The sequence below is a fragment of the Sphaerodactylus townsendi genome, linkage group LG03 (assembly GCF_021028975.2).
Source record: "Sphaerodactylus townsendi isolate TG3544 linkage group LG03, MPM_Stown_v2.3, whole genome shotgun sequence".
Lineage (NCBI taxonomy): Eukaryota > Metazoa > Chordata > Lepidosauria > Squamata > Sphaerodactylidae > Sphaerodactylus > Sphaerodactylus townsendi.
This window is the reverse complement of record NC_059427.1, coordinates 54494414-54516358: the sequence shown is the minus strand read 5'-3', so window position 1 is coordinate 54516358 and position 21945 is coordinate 54494414. Positions and strand designations below refer to the sequence as shown.

General features: G+C 39.9%; 1 protein-coding gene across 4 annotated transcripts in view; it reads right to left on the bottom strand.

Annotated features, from left to right (window-relative positions):
* TASOR (transcription activation suppressor) overlaps positions 1-21945 on the bottom strand; it is a 65165-nt gene that overhangs the window by 25030 nt on the left and 18190 nt on the right. For 3 of the 4 annotated variants that reach the window (XM_048488167.1, XM_048488164.1, XM_048488166.1), the window contains exons 9-17: positions 19255-19360; positions 18915-19018; positions 18721-18824; positions 15290-15362; positions 15132-15206; positions 13095-13784; positions 10930-11321; positions 6663-6810; positions 5184-5240 (exon numbers count right to left, since the gene is read on the bottom strand). In XM_048488167.1, coding sequence (XP_048344124.1) covers positions 5184-5240; positions 6663-6810; positions 10930-11321; positions 13095-13784; positions 15132-15206; positions 15290-15362; positions 18721-18824; positions 18915-19018; positions 19255-19360 — 1749 coding nt within the window. The remainder of the gene's footprint in view (positions 1-5183; positions 5241-6662; positions 6811-10929; positions 11322-13094; positions 13785-15131; positions 15207-15289; positions 15363-18720; positions 18825-18914; positions 19019-19254; positions 19361-21945) is intronic. The other variant, XM_048488165.1, reaches the window with a different exon arrangement.

Sequence of the window (21945 nt, the reverse complement as noted above, 5' to 3'; positions counted from 1 at the left end):
GGGATGCCCCATCTATATATATAAAAAGCTAACAGTGTTTTTGTTGATGACAGTATACCTCAGTAACTGCTGGGCCAATTCCTCTGAAAATTCCCAGCCACTATAGTCAGCCAGGCGAGAGTGTTTTTAGATGTTCACATACCTGAAATTTCACACCTGGCCCAGGTAAAATGCCTTTTTCCTGGCGTTCCCTGGTGAAGGACATGAAGCTGCCTGTGTGTAACTGTCACCCTTAGAATGTTCGTGCTGCTTAGAATGTTCACTCAGATGGCCAAATATGAGAAGTAAAAACAGAACACAGGCAGTCACTTGAGTGGAAGTGAAACACATACACACACATACACACGAGGGAGGGAGCGGGAGGGAGGGGTGGCATGCAAGGGAAGAGAGGGAGGGAGGGAGGGGAGACAGTGAGGGGTGGCATGCAAGGGAAGGGAGGCAGGGAGCCCAGCATCTTGATATGACCCACCCACCCTAGCAGAGGGAAAGGGAAGGGAGGGAGGGGGAGGGGTGGCATGCAAGGGAAGAGAAGTGAGGGAGGGAAGAGAGTGAGGAGCGACATGCAAGGGATAGGAGGGAGGGGCCAGGCACCCTAGATTCCCTGAATACTGCGGTTACAGTTAAGAAAACCAGGCATGCATTACTCAGGAGTAAGCTTGGTACAGCAACCGTGACATACTTTGAATGGCTGCATCGCACCCCTCAGAGGGTTTCCTCAGAAGCGACACCTATTGCCACCAACCAAACTTACTCCCAGGTAAAGGATCATGACCAGCCAGCCTAGATGTGTGGGAGGGGTGCCTTTCCATTCCCCCCCCCCAAGTAATGCGGGCACACACATCACTGACATTGCACAGTATCAGGCTGCATGTTTGCATAAGCACATACAGCTGGCCTCTGCAGTTGATTTGCTGCTACTGTTCCTTTTCCATTTCACCACAATAAGCCACAGCAATGCGTGGCCGGGCCACGCTAGTTGTTTACAATGGAAGCTAATATTAGATTTTCCATTTCTGATAATATCCCTCTTAAAATCTAAGTTGGGTTACATTTGGACATACAGATGATGATGAGGAATCCAGTTTTGGAGAATTTTAACTCTTGTGTTTTAGCTTGGTTGCTGGTTGAGCTAAGGTTTTTGTACTTTTAAAGTTATTGTTGATAACATATTGTTCTTGTTGACCCTCTTTTCCACTTACAGAGCCAGTTTACTGTTTTTCTTTGAAATAAATATTCAAAAACATTTAACCTACTGATTCCTCAATTGATGTAATTTTATTGGCATCTATTTTTATTTTTGAAATTTACCAGCAGCTGCTGCATTTCCCACCCTCGACTTATACACAAGTCAATAAGTTTTCCCAGTTTTTTGTGGTAAAATTAGGTGCCTCGACTTATATGCGGGTCGACTTATACGCGAGTATATACGGTAATAAAATAAATAAAATTGACATTCTGCTCCTCACGTCTATTTTACAATTAACAACCACTCTATGAAAGTGACTGGCGCGATGTTACCCAGCAAGCATCCATTGTGAGTGGGGATTTGAACCTGGATCTTCCAGGTCCTAGTCTGAAACTCTGTAACCACAGTACCATGTTTACTTGGGCGGGGTATGTGTGAAGATTTAGGGCTGCAGTGGAAGCTTAGAAATTCTCACTTCACTTAAATAAATCTTTCCATCAGTGGAAATACTCTGTTGGATTCAAGCCACTGTCTCATTATCCAAAATATTTTTCTTAAGAGTTCTTGTGTCTCTAATGTAAGGAAATAATGGGAACAATTAATTGTTAATAAATAATAAAATAAAGCACTAGTATAGATTATTCCAACTAGAATCACAAAATGGCTGCCAAAGAAGCAGGGTCAAACAGAAGATGTTGGGAAGTTTCAAGCCATTTATCTTCTTAAAATGGAGGCAGCAACTTCTGAAAGGTTATTCCTTGCTAATTTTATGGTGGTGCCTTCTGATGTCTTCTAAAGTAGGAGAGAAGAGCCATGATTGGCTTTTTGCTCTGGGAAAAAGATGTTTCTTGGTTTCAGTTCAGTATTTTGTTTATCTGCCAGCTGGCAGGGATCAAACCAAGCCTTCCTGTCCCTCCTCCCTTCCCCCACAGCCCATCCATTAAATACTCTTTGGCTGTTATTTCAAGGCTCAAACAGTAAGTACCGGTAATCTCCAGAACATACACTGGCATGTGCCACATCCAGAACACTGGTTTAATAACTAACACAATATATGGTAAGAGCAAAATCTGACACATGAAACTGCCCTATAATGAATCACACTCTACTCTGACTGGTTGTGGTTCTAGGGTCTCAGACGAAGATCAACTCATTGATCCTTTAATTGGCAATTACAGGGATTGAATCTGGGATCTTCTGCATGCAAATAACATTCTCTAACACTAAGAAATGACCTATCGCAATTTATAGTGGAAACATACAACATTCTACACTCTTCAGTTCTAGTGGATATAAAACTATGTTTGATACATGGGACATGCCAAATTAATGCATGTGCCAAATAAAAACACTTTTTTTCTGCTGCAGAATCCTAAAAGATGTATACATGAAGATGTACAGATTACAGAATACATATTCACTCATCTAGCTACACAAATTCTTTGTTGCAATGCATATACCAAAAACAGAAATAAATTTAAACTGCTGGCACTTCCAGTAACCATTATCCATTATAACTTAAAGTTGATAAGTTGGCCTGTGTCTCCTTCCTTTTTGTGTGAACAAGAATCTTTCTGCTGGCAATGGAAACTCAAATGATTGAAGAACACTTTTGACTGCTTTTTCGTCCTCAAGATAGCACCCATTTTGCAAGACTTTTGGTCTACATGGTTCCCACCACCCTCAGCATCATCTTTTCAATGCCCAAAAAGGCAGATGCTAAAGGAAGGTGAAAAAATCTTAATCCACTTTCTACTGGTACTGTCTAATGTCCACAATGCAAGACTAACCTCAGTAGAATTGTCAGAAGAAATAGGTAGAGAAAATACGGGATAATACGGCTGTTATACTACGAATCTTTAAAAAGCCCCAAACTTTAAAAAAGTAAAAACTATGAAGCTTAACAGACCAATTTGTAAGCACAATAGCATATACTTAGGGGAAAAAATTCTCCATAAGATAATATTTTATTAAAACCACAGACTAACAAAATACATAAGATTTGAGTTAATGCCGAAACTGATTTCTCACTTTACTAGTCAGTCTCAGACAAGCTGCTAGATTTCAGCTCAGCTACCCATTTGTATAATGGAAATAAGAACCCATTGGGGATATAACAGGTAAGGTTTGTGAAGGTCTTTCCAAGCTCTGGTTAATATATGGTTTGAAAGTTACTACAAGGATAAAACATCCTTTACAGTGATAAAAGGTAAAGTTTCCCCTTCAGTCGTGTTCGACCCTCGGGTACCACTGCAAGCAGTGATTTCATAGGCAAGCGGTTTTTGTGGGGTACTTTGCCATTGCTTTCCCCAGCTATTCTTTACCCCCTAGCTATGTGCTAGGTACTCATTTACCGACCAAAGAATGGATGAATGGCTGAGTTGACCATGAGCCAGCTGCCAGGATATCTAATCCATAAGGGGCTCGAACTCCTGACCGTGTGAGTGGCAGTGCAAGAACTTAACCACTATTCCACATGGCTCCTTTACAGTGATAAAGCACCCCATAAACAGTTTGCAACTGCAAATTTGTCATTCTTCCAATTATACATACAAATTATATTGTAGAACTCTGGCTTTTACCCTATCCTACAATATCAAATAAAGCAAATATGAAAATCCTAATTTTGCCATTTGCAAAGAGTCATAGAAATTAGTCATATGATAACTTACAATTATAGCCACTAATATAGTCTCAATTAATTTCTTAAAAATACTAGGCTCTCCACACTGCTGCACTTCTCATAGCTTATTGTCTGTAACTCATCCTTATGATACATTAAGGCAGGGTACTCCACTACTAGATAATTTCTTAGAGGGAAAGGTCTGGCACTCTAGGAGTTAATCTACTTGCAACTAAGTGCCCCAGTTTACCTTATCAAACATAAAAAGAACAGAAGACTATGATGTAGTTATATCAGTACTAAGATTTGCAGGTAAAGCCACAACCTTGGCAACCACTCAGGTCCAGATGTGAATTGTGTCAACTCTTTACAAGTTGTCCTGGGCCACAGAATTGGGGGGGGGGGGGTTGTATTCACATTCCACTACACATTTTCTTGTGAAGTTACAAGAGATGCTATGACTTAGACTCTGAAAGCAAACTGGATCTAACTACAGAAAGTTATGCCATATAAACAGCATCAGATACATGTTGGGAGTTCAATATTAAAATTTATATTAGAAATAGGAGCCTTGATCACCTATAGTTTGAACAGAATAAGTTTTGTTGTGCCGTAATTAAGCTATTAAATGAATCATCACAAAATGAGTCACGTGTACTACATGAACTGCATTATTTGGAGTGTATGTACACACACATACTTCATTAAATGGTTCTGGGTATTTAACAGCAGCATTTTCAATTACAGTGGATGCCCACAAAGGTACATAACCACTTCATTTGCCTGGTGTAATGGTTTTTTTTGGTGCATTTGGAATAGCAATTTTGCCTAGTTTACAAATGCTTTTCCTAATTTAGTCTATGAACAAGGAATTTACTTTGAAGACTGACACACAATTCTTTCTTTCTATCTATCTATCTATCTATCTATCTATCTATCTATCTATCTATCTATCTATCTATCTATCTATCTATCTATCCATCTATCCATCTATCGGATTTATATCCCGTCCAATCCCCGAAGGGCTCTGGGCGGGTTACAAGAAGCTTAGAACATTAAAATGTGGCTCTCAGCTCAAACTGGCTGAACACATCATTAACAACCAGCGACCGGTGCTGGAAAATGATACTCTTCTCACAGTCAATGGGAGGCAGACCTTTTCTTGCCCAAAGACAGTCTCCAACTCCAACAGGATCATATAAATTGGGTTTTATTTCTGAAATATTTCATGCCTTAAAATTACTTGCTTCAGTGGATTAATTCCCAAAACTATATGGCAAACTACTATATAGGGCCCAAACTCTTGTCAGAAGAATATTTCTTCTCAGCTACCTGGATAGCAGTGGCATATGCAATAAAGGCCCTCCTTCTCACCTGTTTGGTTATCTCCATGTTCTCTCAGTTGCTCCTCAGGAACTCTTCCTGCCCCTCCTGAGGGAGAGCAGCAGTTAGCAAGTTTAGATTCTCTCAGTATGTATAATGTAAAATCCTCTCACTTCTTTGTGTTTTAACACCAATTTAAAAATTGATGGCCTTCTATGAAGTGTATTAAAATAACAATTGCTACTATTATCAGGTATATTTGGATATTAATGAATGTCTCTTTGATTCAAGAGACGAATTCCAAGTTCACGAAGTATACTTAAATCACAAAAGAGAGCAGACTGGGAAGCCCCACATTAAGCATTGTTGATGTTCTAAGATTGGAGCTACCTAACCCTGCCACTGCTGCTTCCACACCAATGTCCTGTCAAAGACTTCACATTCCTCAAGGAGAAAATCCAGCAGACCACAGATAGCACCAACTTTCTCAGAATCCGTAAACACTGAATATACAAATCACCACCAAAATCAAGTCAGTCAAGAAATGGTTTAAATATAAATGCTTTTTAATGATATTTCACATTAACAGAACTTTTAGAAGGCCAGCAAGAATCAAATGAATTAATGAGAAAAATAAATGAGAGACCTTCTGCTGGCAAAACCACAGTAAATCAACTGATAGGATCTAGTTTCAAAAGAATTTCCCCAGCCCGCAGTCAAACATCCCTCTTAAAATGCTCACACACAAATCTGGAGCTTTAACAAAAAAAAAACACTACTGAAAAATTCAAGAAGACTACTGATAAAAGAATGAGGTGCTTCATTCTTAATTTTTTAGATTCGGTAAATAAAATCCTTAAAGTACTCCCAGTATACTGGTAATATCTGCATTGTATTTTCAAATTACTGACCTGCTTAATCATAAGAGCTAGCCAAGAGAATGTATATATTATCTTCCTTCGAGATCTTAAAATGGTAAAGACTGAGTATGAATGGGATCCCTTGGATCCTGGATGTCAACTGGCAAGTCTTGGATGAAATAAAATCTCAGAAGCAGTTTCATCTGACCTTTAATGGTCTGAAAACCTTTGCCAAACTTGATTCATAAAGAGACACCTTCCATGATGAGAGATTTCTTACACACTTTATTACATCTCTGCATTTCTTATGCAATGTCCCAACTTGTCTACAGTACACGTACTCTATGACTGAAGTGCCCCTGCTGCGAGATGGCACCAACTTTATTCATAACTTCAGTGCATCCACATTCAGTCAGATGCAATGAATATAACAGCAACATTAGCAATTTAGCAGATGAAATCTGAACAATCAGTGCGCACCTGCTTCTATAAAACCAGACCTGGGTGAACATAAAGTTCAAACTTCCATCAGCAAAAACTAATAACTGCAGAATAAGAATAAATTGTGGAAAATGCAATTAAAACACTCTCAAAATCCTCTATCTTCACCAAAACAAGGTCTTCTGGAAAATGTGTATACTAGATCTATTTATAACATTATGTTGCTTACCTGTGATAGGAATTAATTTCCAGTTCATTGCCGTCTCCCCAGTGTTATGTGAGTTGGAATGTTGCCTGTGATATTTCTGTTCAAGGGGGGTGCTGGGACATGGGCTGCTGCAACCATCAAAACTACTTACACTTGCAGCACTCGTTTCCTAAATAAACACAAAGTAGTCAGTTTACAATTATGCTTCAGTCACAAGTCAAAGCTACTTTTCTTTTGCCATTGTGGTGTAAAATAAAGCCTCACAACTTCTGGTCTATGTTCTGGACTAGCTGAATCTCCTCTGTGAGAATAGTGAAACACAGCAAGAGGTATTCCAGATGTAACTTGTCACCTCCAGATTATGGAGAGTATTCAAGATCACCCACATTTCTCCAGGAGGGGTTTCCTTGGGAGGCAGAAGAGCCAGAGGGTGCTTTTCCCTTCCCTAGAGTTGAAGCCCCAGGAGACAGACTGCCATCTTTGCTAAACCCTGCTGAGGAATCTTTAAGAAATTTAAGCTACCCCAAGCCAAATTTCATACACTATATGACTATTCAACTTTAAGAAGATCTAAAAGGAGCTATCTCAGAACTTGATGTGGTCAAGAAGTTCAAGCAGTTCGCTGTTTGGTGAAATCGGGATGGTATGAAGATCCATGCTTTAACTATGAATGAATAATTTTAGTACTCTAAAAATAAAGTAAAAGGATACCAGCAAGAAGTAATGGGGGGAAAAACTCTATTATAGATCTATTCCTGAATCTATTCCATGAGACGATAAAAGAGAAATAAAATTGTGTTGGAACTTGTGAGATTCAAACGATTTCATTGGCAACTGTGGCAAAACATTTACAAAAAGCAAAGTTGGAGAAGATAAACCGAGCAGATAGAGGATGTAAGAAAGAGGAGTGACTTCAGAACTTTGGTTACCTTGTGAAATCGGAGCTGCTCCAAGAAGGGAGGGAGTGACAGAGTGAAGGAAAAGGAGGTGACGCCAATTTTAGAAAAATCTACCATAGCACACCTGGCACAGATGCTAAGTGAACTTCAATCTACTTTAGAGGAGGTGAGTAAGAAAACAGAGGCAAACTCAGCAACTTTAAAAGAAGTAGACAAGAAAACTTGTAAGATTGATGCCATTGATACTACAATCAAAAGCTAACTGAAGACTTTAAGGAGATGGAAAATATGCTAGACTGTATTGACCAAAAGGTACAACATCTTGAGGAAGACAATGAGAAATATCTAGACCAGCTTGCTCTGCTGGAATATAGACAGAGGAAAGGTTCCCTACACTTTATTTAGATCAGTACCTGAGTGTGAGGGTCAAAATATCAAGCAACTTTTCATTACAGAGCTAGCTCGACCAGTTGGGAGTAAAAGAGGAAATAATGGAGAGTGAGATTGATAAGCTTTCTGCATAAATTCTGCATATGCCAAACAGAAGAAACTTCCAAGAGACTGTCTTGTCCAATTTAAATCCAGATCTATTAGAGATCAAGTCTTGCAGGCCCATTATACAAAGTGAAACTGAAAGAAAACACATCAAAACAACTGAAACTGAAAGAAAACACATCAGAATATTAAAAGAGATCCCATCCAGACTTCTGAAGAAGAAGAGGGATTACAGAACCCTGACTTAATGTTTACAGGAAAGTGGTACATCATTTAGATGGGATATTTCCTTATGTTCTTAAAGTCTGGAATGATTAAATGAAGCAGAAATGTTGGCAGGAATACACAAATGGAGCAGCGGCAGAGACTATGGAAGAATGATTTGAAGTTCACAGTATGCTATAATCTGAAAGAAAATTACTATAAAATGATTACAGATTAACATAAGAACGTTAGAAATAACCTGCTGGATCAGATAAGGGTCCATCTAGTCCAGCACTCTGCTACTCGCCCACCAGATGCCTTTGGGAGCTCACATGCAGGATGTGAAACAATGGCCTGCTGCTGCTCCCAAGCACCTGGTCTGCTAAGGCATTTGCAATCTCAGATCAAGGAGGATCAAGATTGGTAGTCATAGATCGACTTCTCCATACATCTGTCCAAGCCCCTTTTAAAGCTATCCAGGTTAGTGGCCATCACCACTTCCTGTGGCAGCATATTCCAAACACCAATCACACGTTATGTGAAGAAATGTTTTTTTTTATTTGTTCTAATTCTTCCCCCCAGCATTTTCAATGTATGCCCCCTGCTTCTAGTATTGTGAGAAAGAGAGAAAATTCTCTCTATCGACATTTTCTACCTCATGCATAATTTTATATTCAATCATATCCCCCTCTTAGACGTCTCCTCTGCAAATTAACGAGTCCCAAACACTGCAGCCTCTCCTCATAAGGAAGGTGCTCCAATCCCTCAATCATCCTCTAAACTTTCCCTTCTCACTAGCCACAGTGTGTAACAGACTTCCCTCTGTGATACATCTCTGAAGATGCCAGCGACAGATGAAGGCGAAACATTAGGAACAAGATTCACTAGACCACGGCCACACAGCCCGGAAAACCCACCAGAACCAGTTGAATCCGGCCATGAAAGCCTTTGACAATACATCAATAAAAACACTTCAGGTTTTTTCACAATTGTTATTTGCAAAATCTTATGTATTTATTTTAGTATCATGTCCCAAAAGGATTTGGACTGGGTTTACCGTCCCCTCCTTGGGAATCCTTAAGATATAGAGAAGTTAAGGCTTTGGATAACTGATACTGATAGTCCATTGCTTTAAAGAAATAAACTGATTGCTCTTGAATTTCTGCCTCCCCCTCCTCTTCTGAGAGGAACACACCCTCTTCTCTGGTGTCCTCCTCGCTGTTTAGGGAATTATCACATCCCCTAACCCTCTCCCTATTTCTAGCTGAGTTTGTGGGCCAGGATGGATACCTCCATGGGCTTCCCCAAGGACTGGCTCCAGGGGGAGGGGGTGTAAGAGGGGCAGTCTGAGATGTTACCATCATTGAGGATCCCTACAGTTGTAGGAGCGTGGCTAACTCTCCTCTCATAGTAGATCTTATGAAAGTGAGCAGTTCTGGAGATACTGACAGGGAACTGGGCACATAAACATGATCAGTCTGCAAAGTTGCAGTATTATTCTCTTCAGCAGAGTTAAATGGAGTTGCAGGGTGAGCTCCTCATCCTGTAGAGGTTTCTCCCAGGTTTTCCCGTAAAGCCAGAGTTTGGTGGGAATGCCAGAAATGGTGGCCACCATCTGTCAAACTTCTGCCTTTTCACCTGGTTTTTTGGCTTGTAAAATGGCAGAGCTGAATGGGGGAGATTTAAGGTTGATGTAATCTGCTCAAGAGTCATGCCTGGATGGTCCATGCTTTCAGGAGCTTTCAGATCTTCTTCAGATAGAAAACCCTCTAAAGGACTGTCCATGGCTTGGACACATTTGCAATTTGCGCCTTATCAAATCAGTCAAAGTTCGTGTTCCAACAGGAACTCTAAGACTCACTGCTTCCCTACCCACCTTAGCAGAGAGGACAGAAAGGGAAAGAATAAGATAAGGAAGAAAGGGAAGGGAAGCAGATTGCAAAGAAAAGGAAAAAGAAATTTAGAAATTGCACAGGCAACTGGGTTACTGCTCCCCCTGGATGCAAGAAAAGAAATGAGGACCAAAGGGTGACTCCCACTGGAAACAAAAAGCAGAAGATTTGACCCTGCCTTCCTGATTGAATGGTGGGAATCACTCAGCAGAGGTTCTCTGGCTCAGAGGGAGAACCTCCCACCCATGTTCTACAAGATGCGTATCTCCAGAGAGTATTCTCCTGCAAGCATGATGGCTGAGCTTATCAATCTATATGTTTAGTACCATACATACATTCGGGTCGAAAGGTTAAGAGTTGACACTGTGCCTGATCAAGAATTGCTGGTAAAGTCTCAAGACCGTGTCACTACATTTGCATGCAAGCTGGCTGTGATGTTCTCCATTATCATGTGCTCCTTAGCCAAGATCAGATGGACAATCTGACCAACCCAAGTTTGAAAATTATGCTACTGACAGGAAAGAATTTAACTGTTTAAATTATTTCTTTATGCTAAGTTAAACTTCTTTATGCTAAGTTTGCCAAGTCCTTATATCATTCTTACTCCTTGACCCTACCTACGCTACAAGCTAGAAATGCAATATTAACCACTGTCCTTTACCCTTCAGACAAGTTGGAGACATTTCAACAATTGTAGCACACATATGTGATTAAGTTCAGAAGATGTAAACGTTAAAATACATTCACAATGTACATAATAAGGAGTTTAAAAACTCCAATCATTTTTAAAGGTCTTACTTTTAAATGTAGCATATGGTCCATGCCTGCTTCGTTAGTAGACACATCAGCGGAATAAGGTAAACATGGTGCAGTAGTTTCAAGCATGATGGAGCTTTGAGTATCCTTAAACTGTACATTTTCAACAGACACAGAATCAGGGAGGTCAGGTTCTTCTTTGACTTGTACTGAAATGGAGTCATACTCAGAAGGTTGCCTTGTATTATTTCCTGATAAAGCCTGTTTTAAAAATCTTGCCAATGGAGAATCAGGATCAGACAACTCATATAAAAAATTCTTTGCCACCATATTTTCAGCAACAGGAAGATCAGAAACATTCTGCTGTCTCAGATCAGTATCACGTCCACCAAGATCAGCTATAATTGAAGACAGTGATTCAGATGCTCTCTCCCCTAGAAACAGAAAAGGAAAGGAAATTATACCAGAGGTTTTCTGTAATCCATATTTATGGCTTGGAGAAAATGTACAAAGGATGGCAAAATACCTTCCAGGAATAAAAGCTGTACTACCATAAAGACCTCAAGGTGAAGGCTGGTGGGGAGTACTAAAAAAACAAACACTTGTATATTTTCTTTTTTAGAATGGGTAAAAACCTTTCAAAGACAATGTAGCAATGTTGTAAGTGTATTTTGTTCTTAAATCCAAGATGTATTTCTGCACATAGAAGGATACCTAATCTTTAATTCGGGGAACATTCAGGGTTCTCATTGTTTTCAACTGTATACTTCTGTTGTCCTTTTGATTGGACTTATAGTTGACTTTTTTCCCATTCCTCAAACCACAGTGACACAAATACCCACAGCCTAGGTAAAAATTAGCTTATTGCCCTCACTTTCTGGAATAAAAAAAAGCAGATGAAGGTGAGGAAGAAGCTGCAACAAAGCATCATAGGAAAATTCTGGAAGTTTCACTAAAAACTGAGGTCTCCAGAAAAATTAAGGTAAATGAGCTAAAATATCATGTGGTGTATCAGCTTGCAGTTTTCTCTCAAATACTGGATATATTTGTAATTTTTCTTGTACCAAATTAATGTAGTTACAACTTCTACATTCCTTAAATTTGCCAGTGATTGCAATTTTGAATGGTAAGCTATAAAACAGTAAAATTAGTTTAGGTTTGACAGGACAATAAATATTACATATATTATAACTTTTTTCTGACCACCCCCCATTAAAAAAATACATTTTCCATAGCCTCAAAACTTCTGGAAATTTTACTTTTCTACAAAGACAGCTTTCATTCATGTTGCTTTAGTACCAGTTCTACAGCCTATCTATTATGCTTCAGCCCACTCAAATTTGTAGTCGTACATGAATGTATAGAAGTTAGCGGTTTTGTGGCACAAGTGCTAAAACTGATGCAGAGAAGAAGAAGAAGAGGAGGAGGAGGAGGAGGAGGAGTTTGGATTTATATCCCCCTTTCTCTCCTGTAGGAGACTCAAAGGGGCTTATAATCTCCTTGCCCTTCCCCCCTCACAACAAACACCCTGTGAGGTAGGTGGGGCTGAGAGAGCTCCGAGAAGCTGTGACTAGCCCAAGGTCACCCAGCTGGCGTGTGTGGGAGTGTACAGGTTAATCTGAATTCCCCAGATAAGCCTTCACAGCTCAGGCGGCAGAGCTGAGAATCAAACCCGGTCCCTCCAGATTAGATACACGAGCTCTTAACCTCCTACGCCACTGCGTAGGATAACAACTTGCAGGAATGTTATAGATTCAAGATGTAATTAATTGATTTCTTAGTTTTTAAGGCAAAAGAAATAGGGGGTCAAGATATAGGTGAAAAATATACCTAGAAAAAGCAGTAAAAATGACAAGATCATCAGTTTAAAAAATCAAACACTATGCTCAAAAAGGACTAATCAAATAAAATCAGTTACACAGACAAAGTAAAAGAAATTATAACTCCCTAACCAACATGCAAGTCACAGTCCCAGAAGAGTAGTATACTTCTGATGGTTCAGTTGTGAGAAGACACTTAGCACAGACTCAGAAGTCTTTCAGACATAAACATATGAATTTAAGGAGTACATTTTAAAGGAAAGCTCGTGCCACAACTACAAGCTATGCCATGACATGAGCAACAGGTTCCTGTCACAGCTGACAACCAGACGGGAAGAAAATTAAGAAGTTTCCAAAAATCAAACACAATAGTACTGATGTACTTACCATCATAATCACAATCTTTCTGAAAAGAACTGTTATTTTTTAAGCGTTTCTGTGAGCTTTCCAGACTGCTTTCCAGTTTCCGCTTTGACCTGCTCTTGCTTCTGTTATCTTCTGTGTCAGATTCTCTATCTACATTTTTTTTCTTACACTGAATTAAATTAATCAATTCTTTGAAACGTTCTTCATCATCATCCCCAGAGTGACACTTTTTTTTAGCAGCTATCATTTCACCTTTAGACCCATTTCTTTTTCCAGCTGTTCTCTTTGAACTGTCAGATTCTTCTTCCGGGGTTTCATAATCCGAAACAGGGCTAAATTGCTGAGGTTTTCGATTCCCATCCATTATTTTTTTGGCTTTGGAAACAGGAATCTGGTAGGCTTCAGAACCAAAAATGTAGGCATTTAAGGCGCTATCAAGATGAGATTTATTTTTTGGTCCGGCATGCAAAAATCTTTTTTCATCCAAAGTTGGTTTATATTCATACAAAACGAACTGTTTAAACTTGCTATACCGTTTCAGGTAGTCATGGATATACTTTTCCACTGCAACATTTAAGTGAGATTTAGGGTCTTTACGAGAGTGGAAAAGAGCATAATGCAGTGACTGTATAAATCTGGAAAGGTCTGGCATAACCACATGTGTTTCCTGCCGTACTGAAGTATTTGCATTTTTCAGGTCAATTTTTTGAGCTGTGTTCAAGATAAAGACAATGAAGAGAAAAGATCACTTGCTTAAACAAGCAACACATTTTTCAAATACACGCTGAAAGATTCATCCATTCCTACTACATGGGTTTAAAAGGCAATTTCACAGAAACATCTCTGTATTTACAGAAAATAAACAGTCAGCAAATCTTGTTCTGAGAAGGAATTCCCTGCTGCTCAACTAAGTTTAAACATGAGATCCAAAATTTGCCCAAGTCTTCATTGTTACTAACCAATCCACCCTTATGAATAAAGTTTAGCATACTATTCAAATCACAAAACTACCACCCTACTCAGAACTCCAGAAGTGCCTTCCTTTTTTTCTCACATGTCCAGCTTGCTTGACTAAAGAAGTCAATTTCTCATTCAAGAAACAACGCCCATATGTTATGGTGCCTTGACTTGAATACAGCAACATACTGAAGAGCTCTTAAAACAGGAAGTCATAAATTTCAGCTCTACGAGCATGAAGAGCCTCAAGATTTCAAACTGATTCATGTCAAACAAGTTATGTTTTACTAGTACAAGGTGAAGGCTGGCTTCTCAGCCCAACCCAGAGAGCTGCACTGGCCAGGGCCAGCTCTGCTGCTGTGCCGCAACACCATCTCTAAAAAGGATACAAGCAGCACAGGGAGGCAGTGAGAAGAAGAAAGATCCCAGCTGCCAAAGAAACCCCCATAGCTCAAAACAGATTTATGCCACCCTTTTGGGTGGCACAATTCAGACTCCTGGACAAGAACACCCCTAGCCCACCCCAGCAGCACTGGTGGCCAGACTTGGGTTGGCAAACCTCTGGCCCCAGAGCCTGCCCACCTCCCTGTTTGTCCTTCCTACCAGAATAAATGACACTTATACCAGCAGGGTGGGCCCTCACCAGTTCCAAGAGCTGATTGGCCCCATCCACCCCTTTCTGGATTGGCTGCCCACCAACTTTTCATACTTCCCTGTAGACAATCACCTTCTCACTACAGAAATCTACAAGAAGCAGTGCCTCTTTCCCCTGTTCGTTAGCATTAGTGGATCATTTTCTCCTGACAGGCTTCTCTACAACTCTGCAATAGTACAGCTTCGCTTCCACTTAGCTTCCTGTAAGGACACTGCATCATTAGGTATACCTACAAAATCAAGACTACAGTTTTAAGGACACTGTGTATGAAACCTGATCAGGTACTGCAAAATTCAATAGAACATTAAGTATTTTAAAAGGCAAACTTTATTTGAACTTATAGGGTCTGGTCCGTTGCTAATACTGCATAACTAACCAAGACTGAAGCAACAGGGAGAATGTACAGTATTAAGCACATTAGACAGCTAAAAAAAGAAAACCCTTACTTGATATCGCTACATCTCTATGATTCTGGAATAGAAATAATGCTTGCAGAGTACGAGGTCTTGCTGCTTGATTGTCTAGGGAAAAAAACACAGTATGAAAAATAAGGTTGCTCATTAAGCAATCTAAGCAACCCAATACAGAAATGAAAAATCCATACCATATGGTGAAGCCATTTGACAAGGAGAAAGCAGCAACAGATATCCTCCATCTACCAGTGGTTTAACAATAACCTGCAAAAAGGGAATTGAGACTATTAAAACATGTTTTCTGCTCTGGATGGCAAGTTGTAATTTGGGTTTAGACTCACAGGATGGGTAGTGCAATCTAGGAGGGGGGCATGTAGTAGAACTACAGCCGGGATGGCACAGCTGCAGCAGCTTCTAAGAGGCTTGCTGCATTGTTGCCAGAAAGCCAACAGTGATGCTGCCCCTTTCCTCCATGAAAGCGACTATGTAGAACAAGGTGCTATGCCACTGATTTTGCTGGTGTCAGTTTGTGCCAGCAAATGGGGCATTCTTAGGACAAAAGGGCTCAGAAAGCTGACAAAAATCAACCCCAACAACACCTCCTTCGGCACTGGCACGGACTCCTGTACTGAAGGAGTGCTGCTGTTGTGGCTGCACTGGCACCCAAATGTCTCCCCATTGTAACTGCCCCTATGCCAGAGTAAGTGGCATTTAGCGGGCACTGGGTTGACGCTACCACCTAAGTGATTTCACTACCACCCCTACTTTGGATTGCACTGTTACACTGAAGACCTTCCAAACCAGGAAATCTTTAATTTCAGCTCCATGAGTATACAAGCCTGAGATTTCAACTTGGCTCATCTCAATAAGACTGCATTTTGCTAGTGTAGTTGTCCAAATAAAATCTAACCAAATTGTTATTTGGAATTTTTAACTAAAGTGTCCTGTTGCCAACATATCAATACTGCTCTGCTCAATTGAGGCACATGTCTGCAATCATTTTAAAAATACACAGAAGATGTTAACAGTGTAGTCCTAAGCAATTACACCCTTCTAAGATGACTAACTGTTGAGAAAAGCACTGAAAGATCCTACATTCCAACTCTACTTGGCAAATAATTTAGATTAAAAGATTAAATGCAGAGAAGGGGCAATGGCTCAATAACAGAGCATCTGCTTTGGTAATACAGAAGGACCCAGGTTCAATTCTCAGTATCTCCAGTTAAAAAGATCAGGTGATGTCACAAACTTCCACTTGAGACCCTAGAGAGCCACTACCAGACCTAGCAGACAATAAAGACCTTGATAGATTCAGTCAAGGCAGATTCATGCATTGAATGGGATCACAATTTTTTAATAATGCTTTATATGATTAGAAATCTAGCTCCCCATTGATTAAGCAAGACACATTTAAACAATAGAAACGGTTGAAAATGTTCTTGGGTAAACATCATTGGTGGTAAGTGAACTGAAATCCATGAAGCTTGTAGAAGTCTTGGACCAGCCACCTAAACTGAGCCTCCCCTATTCCAAAGAAATTTTGAGGAAAATTTATTTTCTTTTATTATCCTGTCCTTCCCGACCAAGACTGGGCTTAGGGCAGCATATGCACATTTAAAAAATTACCTAAGTAATAAATCCATTAAACTAGATAATTAACATCTTAACATTAAAACCCAGAAGATGGTGAAGCAACAACATGAAAGACCACCCACACCACCTCAACACAGAACCCTTACTTAAAGGACTGTTCGAGCATGGGGAAAGGTGAGCAGAAAGGGAGCCACGCAGAATGAAATATGCATGTTGGTGGCTGGTAGTTGGGAATCCAGCAGATGAAATAGGACAGGCAATTGGCCTCAACCAAAAGGATAAAATGAAGAAGGGAAAGAGGACTAGTGTGGTCTGAGATACCTGGAAGAGCGGCAGAACAAAAAATGTACTAAATACATTTTTTAAAAAATTTAATGGAATCACACACTGATAGAACAGTCACTAATTCCATTAAAAATACAGTCAGTAGTATCTCTGAAGTTCTTTCAAAGTTACATTAGGAATCCTATCATTTTTAAATAAAAATTAAAGGAAACAAACACACAATGATTCAAGTCTTTTGCAAAAATACTGTGCATGCTGTTCAGCAAATATGAGTCTGATAAGTTTTGCTTAGTTACTTAGAAAGAAAAATCCAATCTATGCATTGCAAAATGCTGTGGAATTTGGTAAAAATTGCCAAAATTCTGAGAGGCCAGAAACAAAAATGTTACAGTTGATTATGCTTGTTGAATAAATATTTAAGAGATTAAAAATTTGCCATTCATAGCAAGCTTTTATTTGATTTATGAATGTGCAGTATCATGTTAATTCCTTTTTTCTCCATGATATAAGAATTTTGTTCGTTGTCACATGTTTATTCCAGCATATTTACTGAGTAAGTTTGTTCTCTATTCTGCATATGGATTTTAAAAGTTCAAATCAAAGACCTTTAATGGTATATTACAAATAATATAAGGAGAATATAAAAATCCATGTGTAGATTAAAAGATTGTTTACAACAAGGGAGCAGCTGATGTCTTTGGCTTGATGGTGGAATAGGTGTAGTGGAATCTGTCAGCCATTATGGTAGATAGAAAATAAGCCACCGTAGAAGTTATTGTTTCCTTCCTGTCCATCAATAGAAGCTTCACCTGATCCTTGTCCAAGAGACCGTTCTGATTTTCAAGCAGTTGTCCAAGGATAGATGTTCGGACTTCTGTGTGTAAGGGGCAGTGAAGAATAATATGGACGAGTGTATCCGGTTCATTAGCATCACAAGAACACAATTGGGCAGAATATGGAGTTTGTAAAAATCTCCCTAGGGTGACTGCAGAAGGGAAGACATTTAGTCTTGCTAGGGAGAATGCTCTGCGATGTATTGGGTTGTTTAGTGTGGTCAGATATTTTGCACTTGCATCTACTGGGGAAGCTATTCTGAATATTCCTGGGGAGCCTGTTCTGGGTTTGTGAGGGTACAGTAGATGCCTATCATGATCTATTAGTCTTTGTTTGATTATCTGGTAAATATATTTTTCATCACACATTTGCAGGGTGTCCAGCGTAATTCCAGTTTTGGCTATTTCGTTGTAAATAGGTTTGGACCAGTTTAAGAATTTTGGGTCCCTGAGCAGAAAGGTTATCTTCATTAAGGCTGAAGTGAATTTTCAACCAATGTCGGATTGTAAGTAGCCATCCTTTGGACTCAAGTAATTGTTCGCCTGTTTCAGCACAAAGAGTTGTGTAACTGACACATTTGGGAATGCCAATAATTTGTCTAAGAAAGCTGGCTTGGACCTGTTCGATGCCTTTGTGAAAGGAATTTATCCAAACTGGAATGCCATAGAGTAATTCTGGAACAGCTTTAGCCTGAAAAAACTGGGTGGCAGCAGGCATGTACTGGTTCCCCTTTAGAAAGAATTTTTTTTGAATTCCAGCACATTTTGCTTGTGTGGTAGCTTTCTTCCGGCAGGTAGTCTATTTAAGATTAGATTGGAAGTTTAACCCTAGATATTTGAAGGATTTCACCTGCTCCAAAAAGGCGATTTAAAAACTTAATAAGAAATATTCCAGGAGAACAGCTACTTACTAGTTTGTCTTTCTCAAGCTTTTGAAGCAAACCTTCTAAATTACTTCCCGAGCTAGTCTTCTCCACAACTTCATAAAGACTACAGTACAGTTTACCTCTGAATTCTGAGGAGAAAAGTAATCCAATCATTAAACTGTTTACCATGATATGACACAATATGTGAACATGTACACAGGCTATAAAAAAAATCTTACCTCCCTTTTCTCCCGAATAGCTTTCTTTATAGAACACTTTTTGCGGAATCTCCTTTGTCAAATGTTCAATACTCATAACCATATCAACATCAAGTTTTTCAGGACTAGAGATCAAACAACAAAGGCAGTTAAGATGTTTCTTGTTCAAGATATTAAGATCTGTAAGCTGTAAAACAGTTTTTGCAACAGTGCATAGAGAAAAAAAGCTATACAAAAAGTTACCGCCAGTAAAATATGAATTTGTTTCTTTAGTATTTAAAATAGGGATTTTTAAATCTTCTGTAATCTGCATAATCTGGTCTGACATTCTGGTTTTTAGCTCTGAAATTACAATACTTACAGTTTGCAGGGAAGCAGAGGACGTGTTTCTGACTTCAAAGCAACATGGCATACAAGTGTCCCTCTGTTTAAAAGCTGTCCTTTCCACAAGGTGTAACTTGCTTTATCTGTATCAAGAACAAAAATGGTTACCCTAAAGTACTTGAAATTCTTCCAAAATTCCTTTACTTTCAAATAGACAGGGGGATACAATGACTGATTGGATGAATGTATACCCTAAGTCTTGGTTTTTTATAATATTACACAGACACATTACTATAGATCAATCATTTTGTAATTATCATAACAGGTAAAATTCAACTTTATTCTAGGTAGCATTAAAACTGGTAGCATTAAAAACTGATGGAGTCCCCTGAAATATTATTTGGATAAAACAGAAAAAAATGAATTGATCAGTGGTTTTGAAAGTTAGTGGATTGTTAATGTAAGATCTAACACCAAATGTAATGTTTGAGTGCAGTCTTATTGACCGCAAGACAAGAATGTGTCAGCCATAAAATGTGAATGTATTATTCAAATGTAAGATTTCACATCTATCAGCTTGACTTTACCAAGAGAGATGTACCCAAGAAAAGTCAAAAAACAAGTCCTGGGAGCAACAGTCTGCAGCAAAGAATATGAACAGATAAATGGCAAAATGAAAAGAGACACCCACCCACCCCTCAATGCACACCTTAACGTGGTGAGGGGGTTCGAAGCGAAGGTGAGAGCAATACCATAAAGAGTTTAGTCTATATCAAGAGGCTAAACTCCTAACACGAGTCATTCAAGGAAGAATGATCACAGCTGTGACATTAGACTAAGATACATTCACTCCCTTCAGAAATCAATAGCCACACCAGCAGAACAGACAGTACCAATGGTGACTGGGGCGTAGGAGGCAGCTACTGCACAGCAGCAATAGCGGAAGGTGATAAGATTTGTCATAGACAGCATAGTCATAGACAGCAGTGGCACTTCAGCTAACCCTGGTTAGCACTGTGCAAAAGAAGGTGGCAATGATAAATCACTTCTGAGCATCTTATACTTTGAAAACCACATGATGAGACAATACAAAATGAAAAAGGTGTAAGCTTAAAAGAAGGATCTCTGGGTTAGATAGTATTCAATCAGCTACTGGGGAAGAGCTGATGATACGTATAAGCAGTGCTATTCCTAATGATGCAACAGGATTAAATCTGAAGGGATGTTCAGTTGTAGATGCAAAAGGAAAGTCCAAAGGCATTCAACACATATAATATGAACACAGAACATGAGAATTATGAATCAAGGTAAGCCCCAAATCATAAAATGAGAAATAGAATGCTTTACCACTGTGACTTTCTGACTAAAAATGTCCTAACCCAGTCCGCTGTAGTTCACTCACTCCCAATGAAGAAACTGAACTGGTTGTAATCATGGAGTAAGACGGAGCACAAGGGATCAGGGGCTTTAGTGAAAAGTATAGAAGATTTATTCTTTCTGCTAAAGTAAGATCAGGAGCTGATTGTGGTACAGATTCTAAATTATTAATATCAAAAGTTTATAAAAGTATGCATGGGGTAAAGAAAGTTAACAAAGAACTTTTTCTCCCTCTCCTAAAGTACTAGAACTTGAGGGCATCCAATGAAGCTGATGGGCAGCAGGTTCAGGATGGACAAAAGGAAATACTTTATACTGTGAGTGATTAAAAAGTGGAAATCACTGCCAGAGGATGTTGTGATGGTCACAAGTATTTACAGGGGAACTGGATACTAGCCAGGGTAACTAAAGGGAACCTCCACAATCAGAGGCAGTCAACCACTGAATACCAGTTGTAGAAGGAAACATCGGGGGAAGGCCCAGCCTCTATGCCAGTGGTTCTCAACCTGGGGGTCGGGACTCCTTTGGGGGTCGAATGACCCTTTCACAGGGGTCGCCTAAGATTCTCTGCATCAATGTTCTCCATCTGTAAAGTGGATAAATGTTAGGGTTGGGGGTCACCACAACATGAGGAACTGTATTAAAGGGTTGCAACATTAGGAAGGTTGAGAGCCACTGCTTTATGCACTATTATTAGATCTCAAGAGAAATTGATTGGCCTCTGTGTGAGGAAGGATGCTGAACCAGATGGACCACTGGTCGGATCCAACAGGATTCCTTCTTATGTTCCAAGAAAAATCTTTTGAAGAAGACCCTGAAATTTTAGGAAGTGAAGTCAAAGCTGCACTTGAAGTAATTGGGATATCAGACTTTGTAGGGGTGACCCCGCGAACCCAGCAGAACCGTAGAAAGAGCGCCTGGCATGCCAGTGCCGGCTACGGCCTTCTGGGCGCACAAGCTCCCCCACCCCCCAGTCCCCCGTGAGTCACAGGTCATGAGATGCCTGACTCACGGTCACCAGATGTCCCAGACAAAGGGACAAAGGGGGCTCTTGCCCTCCAGGTGTGGATTAGACCCAGACGTGGATGCTTCCTCCTGCACGTAGTAGCCCGATGAGATCATGCATCACATGATGATCTCCCGCTCTCCTGCCTCCCGGTCCGCCCACATTGCCCCCCCTCTTGTAAACCCTAATAAAAGGAGGCAGAGCCTAGCACACGGGAGAGTTGCCAGGATCACGGAATCCCGCGCTTCCTGCCGCTGGCGCTCTCCACCAGATGGAATCTCCACGTCTCGTCTCTTCCTTGGGGCCTCGTGGGCAAGACTACAGACTTACTTCAAGTCACAGAAA